Source organism: Manis pentadactyla, chromosome 4, assembly GCF_030020395.1.
Source record: "Manis pentadactyla isolate mManPen7 chromosome 4, mManPen7.hap1, whole genome shotgun sequence".
Lineage (NCBI taxonomy): Eukaryota > Metazoa > Chordata > Mammalia > Pholidota > Manidae > Manis > Manis pentadactyla.
This window is the reverse complement of record NC_080022.1, coordinates 44,778,324-44,794,083: the sequence shown is the minus strand read 5'-3', so window position 1 is coordinate 44,794,083 and position 15,760 is coordinate 44,778,324. Positions and strand designations below refer to the sequence as shown.

The following is a 15,760-nucleotide window of genomic DNA, read 5'->3' as shown; positions in this document are numbered from 1 at the left end:
CGGGTGGGTGGGTCAGTATCGGGAGTGGGGCAGAGATCAAGGTGTTGCAGTAAGTCCGTGGCTGAAAGAGGGTTGTTGCAGCCTCGGTTCTGAGGTCTTCGTAAAGAAAGCACTGGGATTGAGAGTTCAGATTGTAAAAAATGTTTCACTCCTGGGAATTTCAGCTTTAGAGTTTGGTAGAGTTCAGTCAGGTTTGGTGGGGACAAGTGGTCAGTCCTTGTTGGAAGAAAAATTCAGTGTGGGCTGGGAATTTCGATCGGTTTCGGGCGATTTCAGGGAGAGTTGTTGGAATTTAGGTCAAGTGTTATCGGGGAGTGAATTTCCGCTCAGGTGGGTCGCTATGACGGGCGTAGGCATGAATTTATGGCGGCGTTGAGGTGTGTGTCGGGCAGCGTGGCGGGTGGATTTCCGTGGAATTAGGGTGAATTTTTTTCAGGGCTGCGGTGCTCTTCAGGCCGGGCTGGAGGTGGAGTCCATTTGGCAAGAGTTTCATTGAGGATGGGGGGCAAGCGAGTCCGGGAGTTGGTTTGGGATGCCAGGCGGAGCGGCATCCGGCAAGGCTGGGCAGCCCCAGGACTCGGGGACCTCGGGACGCTCCGCGAAGGGAGCCGCTCTTCCCTCCCGCCCCTCCCGCTCCCGCGGGAACCTGTTGCTGGAGAAATGAGCGGGCGGTGGCAGTGGCTGAGGATCCTCCCTCGCCTCCGCTCCGGCCTCACGGCGGCGCTTTCACCCCAGAGACGCTCCGCGGCGCGGCGCGGCCCCGCCCTTCGTTCCATTAAAAAAAAAAAATCACCTCCCCAGCCTTCGCCTGTAAACGGCGAACCTGGTGGCGGCTCGTGCTGCTTCCGGGAGCGGAGGCGCGGCCCCGCGGCGGGAGGAGGCGGAGGCGGAGGCGGGGGAGAGGGCCAACATGGCGGCGCGCAGGGCTGGGCTGGGCCGCCGCCGCGCTTGAGCGCCCCACCGCCCTTGCTCGGCTCGCGGCGCCCACGCCCGCAACCCAACCTGGCCCGGCGGCTGCGGAGCGCGCAGGTCAGGAGCGCGCGGGCGGCGCTGAGGCAGCGCCCCGCGGCTGCCAGGCCGAGCACCCGCCGCTTCGCCGTCCGCCGGCCGGCGCGGCCCGGAGGCCCGAGCCATGGAATCAGAGGAGGAGCAGCACATGACCACGCTGCTGTGCATGGGCTTCTCGGACCCCGCCACCATCCGCAAGGCCCTGCGCCTGGCCAAGAACGACATCAACGAGGCCGTGGCGCTGCTCACCAACGAGCGGCCGGGCCTCGACTACGGCGGCTACGAACCCATGGACAGCGGCGGCGGCCCCAGTCCCGGGCCTGGCGGGGGCTCGCGGGGCGACGGCGGGGGTGACGGCGGCGGCGGCGGCCCCTCCCGTGGGGGCGGCACCGGAGGCGGGGGCGGCTTCGACCCCCCGCCCGCCTACCACGAGGTTGTGGACGCCGAGGTGAGGAGGGGGGTCCCGTGACTCCCGCGGGAAAGGCCGCCGGGCTGGAGGTCCGTGGGGAGGGGACACACCCCACTGGCCTCGGAGTGCAGAGGGAGTTTGGGACGGGTGAAGGCGCAGAAAGAGAAAGGAGCTCCGGGCTCGTCAGGGACGGAGGTCACGGGACTAGGGTCAAGTGGGGAGAGGGACCCGTGGGGTGGGGCTGAATGGGAGTTAGGGATGCGGGGCAGGGCTGTGCGGCCGAGTCTCCTAGGCTTCCGGCTGATCAAGCCGTCAGAGCGGCCAGGGTCCAGAGGTAGCATCCGAAGTGGGGGAGGCACACACATTAGCCTGGAGTATGTCATGGGGCGACGCATGTTCAGGGATCAGAAATGGGTTCGTGGCCCCATTTCAGCGGAGTGGGGGGTTTCAGCGGAGTGGGGAGAGACACCAGGTTCAGAGTCGGAGAAAAATACTCTGGATGGGCCAGCCAGAGTAGCGGCCTTTGCTAGGGTCAGAGGAGGACTGCTGGGGCTACGAATGGGGTTTGGTTTTAGCCAAGGACCAGAAAGAGGGGACATAAGGCAGGGTTTAAAATCAAGAGGGACAGACCAGGGGCCCGCAATGACAGGATTTGATATAAGATGGGGGAGGGGCCTAGCCGCACTAAGGTCTGGCTTGGGGGAACCCACCAGAAAAAGGTCAGGTGTTGAAGCAGTGGATGTCGGACTCAAAGAGGTTAGAGGGTGAGAGGCACCAAGGCCTTGCAGGAATCTAAGCTGAGAACTAGAATTGGAAGATGAAGCTGGGACCAAGTCTGGGTAAGGGTGGGACTGGTCATCGATGAGGTCAGAACTGAAGAAAAACTAGAGGGAAGAAAGGCACTGTAGTCATACTGAGGGTGCTGTGCAGAGAGACGGGACAGGACGGGAGATTACTGTCAGTGGAGGAGTGTTACGGAGAAAGGGCCGTCTTGGTGAATGGCTTTGGTCAGAGACCTGGGTGGAGGAAATTAGGCGTGTTTAGTTTGGGATGTGAGCAAACAATGTGGGGAAGAACATGAACTTGAACTGCAATTTTAAAAAAGGATCAACCAGAAGCAACGGTCCCTGTGGTAATTACTTTGCTGAAAAATGGCAACTCACAGCAGGAATTTTGGTCAGATCCATTGGATAGTGTCTATTAAGGGTCAAGTAGAGCAGCTTGGCCTGATCACAGAGGAGCACAGATCTCAGATAAGGGGGTTGTGTTTTTAAATAGAGCTATGTGTTTTCAATAGAGCTTTGGATAATTCTTAATAAAGCTTAGCCCTCTAAAAGAATTTTTTCTAAATTGTTATATCCTTTTAATTACATGTTTCTGGAGCAGTTTCTTGGGCTGAAATAGCTTGGAAATGAAGGTGGCATTTCAAAAAAAAGGTTTCCTTACAAGATTTCTTTGGTTTCCAGACTTGCACATACTTGATTGATTCCACTCAGTTACCCAATAACTCAGCTGTATCATTGACTAGTGTATGGAAGTTTCTTCCCAAAAGATTGCTATTCCTAGTTTGGGAAGAAATTCCTACATAATTAAGTAACTGTACCTAAGTCACTTAAGAAATAAGCTCTTTGCAAGTCCCCATTACTCCTCTCCTTGTTCCTTCCAGTTTTGATCCAATTTTACAATCAGGAAGAAAGCCATTGCTTTTTTTGAATGTGTTTGTATAATTCTACAGGGTTCAGTGTATCCTCATTTTGTGAGAAATTTATTTTTTCTTTTGTCACACCTTCTAATTTCCTATAATTGAAAAATCAAAGTATAATGTTGGATGGTACTTTAGCATTAGCTGAACTGCCTATACATTTATGTACAAGTAATTGGGACTGGCTTCTTTAATGACAGGCTGAGGAGTTTGCTTTCAGGTAAAATCTAAAGAACCTACATCTTCCTGAAGAACTTTTTTCATTTTCTCTTGACTTGTGGATTTGGCCTGAGGAGGCTGCACTACCTAAATCTGAGAGTTCATGAGGGCCTGGTGACAGAGGCTGCTTTACCCAGAAGCAGATTGGCGGGAATACAAGCAGACGCTTCTCCAGCACACAGGAGCATGCTGAGAATGTTTAATCCAATTTTTGCTTCTAGTTTTTTACAAATCTTGCATGCCACCTGTGCAGCTTGTTGGTCATTGTTGCTGTGAACAGTGGGAAACTGAAGCTTTTGGTCTTGGGAAATAATAGGGAAAAGTGCTAATTGTTGTTGAGTGTCTAGCGTACTTTATATTTAACCTTCAGTGAGATAGTTAATAACATCAGCAATTTAGAGATAGAATTAGTTAGTGGCTGAGTCTGAATTTGAACCCGAGTCTCTTGGCTTCAAAGAGTGTGCTTTTTTACTCTGCTCAATTCATGGTTGTAGATTGAACTCATTTTAGGGTAAGAAGGAAAAACAAAGAGGGAAAGAGACATTTTGAGGCTACTGTACGGGTCTAGGAATGATGTGGCAAGCACTGAATCAAGGCATGGCGAATAGAATAATGGAGAACAAAAGGAGAATCATAGACTTTTGAGCAGAAGACTAGAAATTAATCACTTGTTCAGTTCCCTTGTTTTACAACTGCAGCTTGCTGGTCCTAAAGGGGAAGTGGCGTGTCCTCACCAGCGCCAATTAATAGAAAAGATGAGACTAGAACTCAAGCCTTCTCACTGCAAGTTCAGTGCACCTCTCCTTACCTGTTGGCTTCCTTTCAAATGCAAAAGAGTCAGAACTCATTGATGGGCTAAAGGTGATAGAGAAAGGGGAAGTATTGTAAACTGGATGAAGTTTGTCAGCTCTTGTATAATCTGTTTTAGTTCTAAAAAATGAGTACCTTATTTTAAATTATGTAAAGTTTTATTTCATGCATAGGAAAGTTCAGTGTTAACGTCCTCTTCAAAACATTTGGGAAAACACAGATTAAAATATGATTATTAAAAAGAAGAAATTACTTTATTTTTTATTTGCAGTTTGGGGATAGGAGTGATCCTCATTAAGTAAATATTTAATACCTCCCATGTCCTGGGGCTGGGAATAGAGTGGTGAACAGAACATGAAGGTTACATTCTAGTGGATCTTAGTGCAAGCCTCTCATTTTGCAAGAAGTGACTTCCCAAGGTCATGTAGCTAGTTAGGTAAATCAGTTTAGTAATTTGGGCCCATACTATAATTAGGATTTGGTTTACAAATTAAAATTTGGTAAGTAACAGCAGTTAACTTTTGGTTCAGTAGAAGCAAGGAAAACACAGAACACATTGAAATCACACAGAAATCCACCATTTAAATACCCTCCAAGGAAGTAAAGGTATTGCTTTGCAGAAGTTGTGTTTGATTGTTACTGCTATTGTTGAGTGTAATTCCTGGTCTTGGTCTGGAAGGGACTTTGAGAAGCTATCCAATTTTGGTTTTGAATGGCATTACTTCAAAACCTTTTCACAGCAGGTAAGAGTGTGTTGTATTATTAGAGTGAGATCTCACAGCTGCCCTAAATAACTTAGCCAGATGTTTAACACCCCCAACTGTCAGAATTTTTCATTCTTCCTTATGTGGCTAATGTAAACTGCTAAGTTCATGTCACCTGGTTCTGCCCTTCACAGAGCTGGGAGAGTTGGTCCTGTAAGAATTGTGCCAGGAGGTCAGTGAAATCAGAACCAGGTGCTGCTGTGGGCCTCTTAAAAAATTTAACAGTTGTGAAATGCATCTTACTCCTTACTGTTTCCTTATCTTTAGAAAACACTAAAGTGGAATTGCAAGATTTCAATTAACAGCTAGAAATACCTTCCATGGCTGTCTAGTTTTGTGATAATTAATAGTCCTAGAAGTGACATTTAATATTGTGATCTAACAAATATTGCAAACTCTTGTTTTGATCTTGTTAAAATGTGCACATTTCTTCAGGGGTGTTTTGTCAGAAGTCTTTGCAAGATTTCATTGCGTTTTTGTTTCATTGAGTGCCCCAAAGTTGGTCCTGTTGTAAGACACCTAAATCACCTTAATTTGTAGTTCCTTAATTCAGCTTATTTCTGCCTGTTTTTTCCCCTTTGGTAGTAAGTGATAGTTATAAATAAATTAAAATTATAATACTGTAAATATTTAGATTTAGATTTAGATTCAAGTTTATGGGTTTTCCCCTGAAAATACATAATTAGTCCTAGTGTATTTGAGTGTGAAGTAAAATATCAAATAAATAAATTTTAGTCAGTTATTAGCGATTTGAATACATGACCTACAGTTTGTGACTTACTATGATTTGGTAAATTAAAGAAAAAAATACATTTAAAGGTTTTAGAGTACAAAGTAAAATACTTCAAAAAATCAGTTGAAAGTAGATGAAATGAAAATAGGGAATCTGCAGTATTAATTAGCATAGCCTAATTTTTAAAATGAGAATTTCTTTATAATTTAGTATATATATCTCTTTGGGGAATTAGGCCTATGAGTTAATCTAACAGTTGGATTTTCATCTTGTAATTACCTGGCCGTATGGTTTCAGAATGAATGTAATTTGGCAAGAAGGAAGTACATTTGTGTGTTGGCTACTATAGTTCTAGTGAAATCATAGCAGGCAGTGACAGCTTTGTATTGGCATAATAATGCTGTTAGCTTAAAATCTAAAAATTACAGTATTAGGAAAGTAAATGTTTAATATTTTAACAATTTGGGAGAAGAATTTCAACTTTCATACAGCCTAAATAACAGATATCATTGTACTACATATTTTTGTTTATTGACCAAATATCATGTAACGTTGATTTTATTTGAATGAATGTGAAGATGAAAATTTTTCATTTTTAATGAGAACTGTTGTATTTAGAAAGATTTAATTAATACTTTTCATATGTGGAGTTCAGTTTTCCAGGAAATTTTTCATATTTGGAGCACCAGAGAGGAACAAGAAGTAAATGAATGAATATGTAAGATTGAGCCATATCACAACACTCCCACCCATTTAATGCACTAAAGCTTGTGCATTTCACTCATTTATGTTTTAACTTGTTTTTGTAAAAACATAGCTCAGGTAATTTTAGTGTTAGGCTTCCTGTCAAATTAGGAGTAGCAGACTGAAAGGGTGTGTAGTCCAGACATGAACTGATGAGCTGTTAAGAGGCCAGCACTTTGATAGTAGTGAGAAGTGACAGGCAGCAGCTCAGTGGTGAAGGGGGAGACAGGAGCACTTTAAAAGCAGACTTAGCCAAGCAGGTGAGCCAATTCGTGTAGGGCCAAATGAACCAGCTGTATGTTCTTCATGCCCTGAGGGGATAACGGTTTTTAGTGATGCCACACTCAAGAAGAGATTCCAGTATGCTCTGCGAAAGGTCAGCAAATGTGTAATATGTTTTAGCAAGGTTTTAGTTGTTAAGAAAAAAGAAGAAAAAATTTGGGTACATAATGAAGTAAGCCTCAGGTACCTGAAAATTCAGATACAAAGGACATTTCAGTTTGAGGATTCTAGTTTTCAGAGGCGCTACTAAGAATGTTGTGTTTCATTTGCAAATCAATATTGTTTCTCACCTTCCTTTTTTATTTTTTTTTAATTGAAGTATCATTGATATACAACCTCATACTGGTTTCAGATGTACAACACAGTTGTTCAACAGTTACCCATATTATTAAATCTTCACCCTCTCTAATGAGGTTACTATTCTATCAACATAGAAAGATGTTACAGAGTAATTGACCAATTTGTATTGTGATTGTGAACTATTGTGTGCCCCTTTACCCCCCTCACCCCTCCCACCCCTTTCTCAACTTCCTTTTAAGGAAGTTTTTAGTTTCTTTTTTAAAAGTATGTATTTCTTATCCTCATTATCATAGGAGTTTTTATTCATTATTAAACATTTTTCAGTCAGACTTTATAAAAATTTTTTGTTAAGCTCATATTAGCAGTAACATTATTGTTTATTGTTGATAATCTCTTTAGGCGAAGTGTTTTATAACCATTTTGTTTTTATGATACATTTATGAGGTCACAGCTCTCTCCAACAGTGAGACACCTGGTTACCACCATTGGTGGCTTCCATATTTTAATCTCTTTCCCTGTATATGTGGTTTGTGAGGGAAGTGGAATCTACTTGCTTTAGAAGTTAATCTTAAGCTAGTTAATGGAACATATAATTAGATTTGTTTTATTTTTATTTGTTCTGAAGAAAAGGGCTAACAAGTTGAAATTTTATTCTGCTACTCTTTGCAGAAATTGGAATGCTTCAGCCAAGATGCAAGGGCCTGGGGAATATTTTTTCTAGAGCTGAATTGAAGATTTGGCTTTCCTCTTAGAGATGAATTACATTTTAGGTGTCCACCAAAGTCTTGTCACTTCCAAAGACAAGCTTGTTCTAGTGTGCAGTTTGCTTTCCTTAGCAGTATCTTAGTTACTGTAAAATTCAGTTCACACTATATGATACGATTTCACTTAAGTTTAACGTGTTTATGTTAGAAATATTTAAGAATTTAGTGAATACATGATACATTCTTTATTGGTAAGTTTCCATAATGGTTTCTGAAATTAAAATCTTTTTCCAAAGACTTGTTGTTTAAACATTCTATTGCCAAGACTTTTGTGCTTTATGAGCTTTTGAAAACTAGTTTTTCATAAACAAGTCAACACTTTTTTTTTCCTCTTTCATTTCTCCTATATTGTCAATTTTGGCTTAAAATTGAATTCCTTTCTGAAACCTATAGTTGGAAACCTGTAGTGAAGCATTTTTATAGCAATTTAAAATATATTTCAGGTCCTAGGAAATAAAAGTATTCCATACTGCAAATGGCAACACCATCCACCAGTTCAATTTATTCTAGACTCTTTACTTTGTTTTCTTTTTGAATAGCCTGTTTATTCAAATCCTGTATATCTGTCCTCCTCCCCTTCTGTCTATCCCCACTGTTACTGCTCTGGTTTTGTTCATGTTCTTTCCTTAACTGTTTCTCTGTGTCACTTAGTGACACCAGAGTGATCTCTCTAAAATGCGAATTTTAATTACAGGGTAACCTTGCTTAAAAATGTTTGGTGGTTCCTCATTTTTATAGGTAAAATATAAACTACTTTTATCTCAAGGTCTCCATACTTACTTCTCTATTCTAATCTCTTGCCTTCCAGTTCCGTGCTCTCCATTGCAGTTTAAGGGCTATCAGTTGTTCCCCCCATCATCTCTAAACCCCAATATCCATCTGCCTGGCTGACAGTGATTCATTCTTCAAGATTAGCTCAAATGCCATTTCTCTTCCAGGTGCATTTGTCTCATATCACCAGTTTGCCCACTGCGTTTTGTGCATACACCAGTTAAAGCAGTGATTATATTTTAGTTAAAAAAAAAGTTGTGTTTACCTATCTGTCTTTCCCTTAGGCTTGAGGAACAGGACTATTTCTTTTTATCTCTGTGTCTGTAGTACCCCTGGCTCACAATATTTGATTGGATAGAGAAACAACTAAATGAATGGATGGAAAGAAAATCTTAAATAAAAAGTCAAATGATATATGAAAAAGTATTGAACCAGGAATTTGGGAGATAGTACATTTGTGTTCAGGGTTCTGTTGCTTGCTAAGTATGTCATTGGGCAAGTCAGTTTACCTCTTTGAGCCTCAGTTTTCTTGTCTATAAAATGGGGATCTTGGACTAGATCTGTGGTTAATTTTTTTCATTGACCTCTGAGAAATTAAAAGAGGTGAGGCCTCTTAGAAAACAGCATATATATAAATATACACACTTACTTTTTAAAATAACCTGGTGCTAAAATAGTAATACTGTTATTTTTGGGTGATGGGATCACAAATGATTCTCTTTTTCTGAATTAAGAAATATTTTTTAATGAGCCTTTAAAAAGCTTATAAGCTTTATTAAAATGAAGACAAGCCAAACTGTGGTGTCCATTAAAATGAGAGTAGCTAAAGCAACAACTGATAACAGCAGAAGCCCCAATACTGTAGTATTTCGTGAGTGTTTGGAAAATTTTACCTAGACACTGCAATTATTTTAAAACTTCACTACTAAATATAAAAAATATTTATGTTTTATCTAACTGAAATATAGAAAGCATACTGCTCCCTAGCTTATCATTGGGAATCTTAAGTCTAGGGTTCATATTTGATTAGCCACTTATTAGGTAGTTTCTGGTTATTTCTAATTACAAGAAAACTGTGGCTCAGAAAATATGTATGATTCAGCAGGACTTTTCAAATTTGAGTCACAGTTTAAGCTTTAATGGACCTTAGGTTTAGTAGTTTTTCCCTCCCTTCTCCTTTTCTGCATGTTCCCTCCAGCCTTCCTACTATCTCATAGCATTTTGCCTTATTGATTGGTTTTGGGATATTGTATATATAACACCAGTGTGTTTTGATTGGTCTTAAGATTACCTGCCAGTTTTTAAAGACTCTCAAAGGTCTATGTCTGTAGAAAACAGTTATCTTTGAAGAATAGATTTTTGTTTTGTTTTGCTTTGCCAAAGGGCTGGAGTAGAGATACACACTTGGCAGACACAGCCTTCCCTTGCCACCTCTATTTCCTGTGACCTGTGTTACTCATGATTGTTGGGCTCCTGGCTCCAGGCCCAATCTCATTTGTTCTCAAGAAGCATTCCACTCACTTGACTCTTTCTGTCATTCACATACTTTAATGTACCCTCTCATGTCTGTTTGTACATTTTTTAAGAGGGCAGGATGGCTATTTTTGGTATTTTTATTAAGTTGAGAATAGTTGAAGAGTTCTAAGAATTAAAACTCTAGATTTATATTAAATAATGATAACAAATCAAATTCCAGTGATAAAAACAGACACTAAACTAAAAATATCAGAGCAACAAAAAGTTAATAGCCCTTTTAACAAAATAGCTACTCATTCAGTAGGTTTTTATTGAGCTCTGATTTGTGTGTGAGGCACTGAACTAGATGATGGGAATACAGCGGTAACCCAATCAGAGCCCCTTCTCTTCATAGTTTCAAGGCTGGTAGATTTCTTAGGCTCTAAGTCTAATTAAGTGTAACGTTCTAATTCAGAAACTAGAGGCCTTGAAGAGTTACGAGTTAAATATGAAAGAGCTTAGATCTATCAAAAGCATTTGAATAGTGCCTCAGAATTTTTTGTGATGTGATTTGATCTATAGTGGTATCCATTGCCAGGAAACCATGTGATATTTGTTTCAAGTGATATTTCTTTAGTGCCATGGAATGTACAGAATTTGTACTTACTTATTTGTGGGATGTTTAATATTAGCAGGTTAATGATTATCTCAATTAGTATGTCTTCCAAGAATGGTGCTAATTATTTCAATTAAATGTCATTACTTTTTGCCCAGTCATCATGAAAGTATATAGTTTTTCCTAGAAAAGAGAAATTAGTCTAGTAACTGTTCTTATTTTTGGCTAAAATACTTTATGATTGTTGATAATACAGAAAAAGCTATTTTAAAGCTAGAGGAATGTTGATTTTAAAAAGACTTGTGATGGTGGAAATAGCAGTAACTTTGTAAATGAAAACCTGCCTGGGATTAGTTAACAATAGAAATCCTTAATTTAATTTTTAATATTTTTGTTTTTGTGGCCATTTTGATGTTGAAGTGGACTGCCTTGCTAAAATAGTACTTTGTATTAGTAATTTCCATTTTGTAAGATTTACTACTTACAATGTCTGCTTCATTTGAAATATTTAAGTGAGTTATAGTCATGACAGATCAACCTATATTTCACTAGTTTATGTATCATAGTTGTTTTTGAGAAGATGTTAGTTATCTATTGAACAACACTCAGTACTCTGTTGAAATTATGCCAGACAAAACTGTATGTGTGTGTGGGGGTGCGTGTGTGTGTATAAAATATATAAAATTTGAACCATAAAGACAACTGGTTCATGGTACATATACAGATACACTGACACCTGTATGGAATAACAAGAAAGTTATGTTTGCATTTGATTACTGAGGTTTTTGGATTGGAATATGAAACATACTTTGTTGAAGGAATTCCAAGATAGCATTTATCCCATTGTATTGGATATTTGTCACCCGCCTGAACTGTGAGTCTTGTTGAGGACAGAGTCTGATCTTTATTTCCCCTAAGTCTAGGGTAACACTTGACATGCAAGGTACTAAATTAAATGAAAGAATTTGATCTGAAAAAGATTTAGTTTACATTACCATTTTGGAACACATTTTCCTTCACTCGTATGTATCAGCCAGTCTCTTAAAGCTAATCTTGCCTAAAATAACCTACTCCATAGCGTGAAAGTCACAAATATTTTGGTAGTTTTATAGCAGATTTCTGTCATGGTATTTACCTTATTTTACAGTTTGTGGGAAGGAACTTTTTTTTGAACTGTTGCCAATATCTTTATAGTGGACCCCATTTGGGACATAAAACATTAAATCTGAGCTTTGGTATTCAGTACTACTCCTTTTGCTTTGTAAGTTTTTTTCTGTAACTCACATAGAAAAATATTGTACACAGGAAAGAACATAATGAATGCTAAAAGAAACAAACCTTTTTTTAGCCTTTGGTAGGACTGTTTGCCATTCTGTTTTTGTATAGTTTTGTTACGTCTTGCTTGAACTCTACATCAGTAAGGAGATTATTTGCAGAGATTGTTATTTCTGAAGAAGAGAAAACATGCTATATAGTACAATTAAAACAGGAAACTGATTTTTACTGTTTTTTTATTTCAAGTTGTCTTATTTCGTTTATCACTATAATGATTAATGTACTCTTAATTCAAGTGAATTTGTTTTACAGTAGAGTTAATGAGAAACTGTTCATTTTTTTTACTCCTTTCTCATCCCAGTATAAAAAAAAAAGTATGTGGAGGGGAAGTAGGAGGAGGAAAGAAACAGTAATGTGGGGCCATTTGTTCAACACTGAACAAATATTTATCAAATGCTTTTGCGGCTGGTCTGGCCTCTGATTGCTAAGACACAGTCCCTGCTTATAAGCAGTTCAGAGCCTATTGCAGTATTTCTGAAGGGTAGGCAGGGATGGCTGGCACCAGATCAGAACCACTTGTGTTGCCTTTTCGGAATAGCTTCTCCCCAACAGAGCCTCCAAGTATCCCAGGAGATTCTGAGAGTGGGGAGTGTTGGGTGAAAGTACTTAATATTAAGTGTTAGGAAAGATGTATGTGTAATGGTCACTACAAATCTAATGTGGATGTAACTTGGTTTCTATACTGTACTTTTCATAAGTTTCTATTTTAATCAATTTCCAACCTACAGAAAAAGTTGAAAGAATAGTAGTGAACACTCTGTATACCCTTCACTTTAATGAATATTTGCCAACATTTTGTCACATTTGCTTCTTCTGTCTCTGAAGACACACACACACACCTTTTCTTTTTCTGAACCTTTTGAAAATAAGTTGCAGACTTCATGACACTTGACTCCTAAATACTTCAGTATGACTCTCCAGAGGAGAAAGACATTCTACAGAACCCACAACACTCTCACCTCACCAAAGGAATTTAGCAATGATACATTAATATTCTCTGTTATTTAGTCCATATTTAGATTTTCCCAATTGTACCAGAAATATCCTTTAAAACATTTTAAAAATAAACTAAGACTGGATCAAAGATTATGCATTGCCTTTGGTTATCATGTCTCTTTAAAGTAGATTCTAAAATAATCTTTATATCTTTTAGCCTTTGATACTTTTTTGAAATAACCCAATTTTCTTACTGTATTTTGAAAAGATTTTAAAATTGAATCAGTTTAAATACACAAGCTTTATCATTATCTAGTAAGGTAGTAAGGAAAACTGAACAAAGATTTTAACTTCTTTCATGTCATAATTTGTTCTCCCTTAGTAATAATGCACTTTCAGTCATCTTTATTCTGATCTTTTATAGAATTTTAGCATGTTTAGAGCCAAAGGCAATCTTAGACCTAGAAGTAAATGTGTTCCTTTTGTAGATGAAACTGACAGATAACAGGTATCAAGTCTTATCTAAGACTGGTTCTCAGGCAAGGGTGATATTTTGCCCCCAGGAGACAAAAATTCACACCCAAAAAAAAAGGTTCACAAAAATTACATCCCATCTGTTGGTGATGAGGTAGGTATTAGTCAAAATTACACGGAGAGAGATTTCAGTTGAACTTTTATCTGTGCAAAAAAGGAACAGGCAGTCTCAAAATGTCATAAGGTCCTGGTCTCTAGACATATCTAGGCAGAGGTTCTGGGATATTTCTGGGGTTATAGAAGGGATTTAGGTATCAGATAAAAGTTTAGACTTTAGAAATAGAATGGAATCTGGATTATAGCTCCTCTCATTGAATAACACAATCTAATTGGGGCACCAGACCTGTAAGTACATAAAGTTAAATAGAACTCAGTATTTGATGATAAGGAGATAGAAGAAGGCATTTGAAGTATTCCATACTCTCTCTTTAATGGCAGGCCCTCACACAGACAGTTCTCTGGGCCTAGAATCTTTTCCCATTCCTGAAACTTTTGTGAGTATTTATTAGGTGCTTAACGTTCATTCATTCACCAATTGTTTGTTGAGCACCTACTCTGTATTAGGGACTATTGAAGATAATGCAACAAACAAAACAAAAATTCTTCCCTGGTGGAGTTATATTCTAGATTAGGAGAGACACAACAAATAAGATAAATAAATAAAATGTAACTTGTCAGATGATAAATGCTATAGGAACAAGGCAGGGAATGGGGATGGAGTCATGCTGGACTAGGGTGAGTATGACAGGGCTGCCTTTTAAAGTAGGTTATTCAGGAAAGGCTTCACTGAGAAGGTCATAGTTGAGCAAAGGCCTGAAGGAGATGAAGCAAACTGCATGGTTATCTGGGAAGACTGTTTCCAAGTCAGGTAGGCAAACTTTTTCTATAAAAGGCCAGATAGTAAACATTTCTACTTTGCAGGCCGTGTAGTCTCTGTTGCATCTGCTCACCTCAGCTATTGTAGTGTGAAAGTAACCATGGACTGCATAAACAAGTAGGCAGGTCTGTGTTCCAGTAAAACTATTTACAAAAAGAGGCAGTACATTGCCAACTCTTGCACTAGTGGAAGGAATAATCAGTGTCCCTATGTGGGAGCATGGCTGGCATGTTTGAGGAGCAGCAGGAATGCCAATATGGCTGGAACTTAGAAGGAGGGGAAGAGCAAGAGATAGGCTGGAGGTGAAGGATCGGGCAGCCCCTCACTAGGACCTTGAAGGCAACTGTAAGGATTCCTTTTTGTCAAAATGAAGAAGGCAACATCAAGGATTCTGAACAGGAGGGTGACTTGATCTGGTAAGAAAGATCAGAGTTTATTTTGGAATGTGTTAAATTTAAGATGCCTATTAAATATCCTAGTGGAGATGTCAAAGGGAGTTGGATAGATACCTGTAGTCTAAGGAAGAGGTCTATACTGAGGCTGAAACTTGAGCGCCCTAGGCTTAGAGATGATTTTTAAAATCATTAGATTATGCAATCTCAGCAAGGCCAACAGCACTCCAGAGGGGGCAAAAATTGGTTCTTGGGGGGATTAAAAAAATCTTAGGTATTACAGTGGTTTGCTCCAAAGTTCAACCCTACCCAACACAATCTAATACTTTAGTATTTAATTAATAAATACAGGATGATTAAGAAAAAAGTGTTTAAAAGCCTCCTTAAAGGAGTGATAATAAAAATAGAGTTGAGACATACTGTTTTAGATTCGACTCAGTGAGATGACCGAGGGAGTGTGTATATATATATATATATATATATATATATATATATATACAAAGACAATAATGAGACCTGGGCTCTAGGGTATTCTAGTGTGTAGAGATAGGGTGATCAGGAGGAACCAGCAGAGGAGCTTGAGACTGGCTAGTGAAGTAAGGAGAGCCAGGAAAGGGCTTTGTACTGGAAGCTAAGAGAAGAAGTGTTTCAAAGAGAAGGGAGTGGTCAGGTGTATTGAATGTTACTAATGGGCTAGGTAAGCTGAGGATTGAGAAATAGCCATGTCTATGAGATTGTGGTAAAGAAGTTAGATATTTACTTAGGTCTCATCTTAAATGTCATTTATAGGTTGCATTTGACCATGATTAGGGTCTCCTTAGTATTATTCTAATTTTTCAAAAAACTACGGTAAAAAAACATCTTAGCCATTTTTGAGTATACTGTTCAGTAGTGTAAAGTATATTTATTTACACTGTTGTGAAACAGATCTCCAGAACTTTTTCATCTTATAAAATTGAAACTCTATACTCATTAGGCAACTCCTTTTCTCCCCTCCAAGCCCCTGCTAAATAGTACTCTACTTTCTGTTTCTATGAATTTGACTACTCTATAGATACCTCATATAAGTGGAATCAGACAGTATTTGTTGTTTTGTGACTTGTTTCACT

At 39.5% G+C, this 15,760-nt stretch overlaps 1 protein-coding gene across 4 annotated transcripts in view; it reads left to right on the top strand.

Moving 5' to 3' along the window:
• The first annotated feature begins 994 nt into the window (after positions 1-994).
• Positions 995-15,760, top strand: part of USP24 (ubiquitin specific peptidase 24) — a 163,949-nt gene continuing 149,183 nt past the window's right edge. For all 4 annotated transcript variants that reach the window (XM_036911209.2, XM_036911210.2, XM_057500238.1 and 1 more), the window contains exon 1: positions 995-1,456. In XM_036911209.2, coding sequence (XP_036767104.2) covers positions 1,133-1,456 — 324 coding nt within the window. In that variant the 5' untranslated portion in view covers positions 995-1,132. The remainder of the gene's footprint in view (positions 1,457-15,760) is intronic.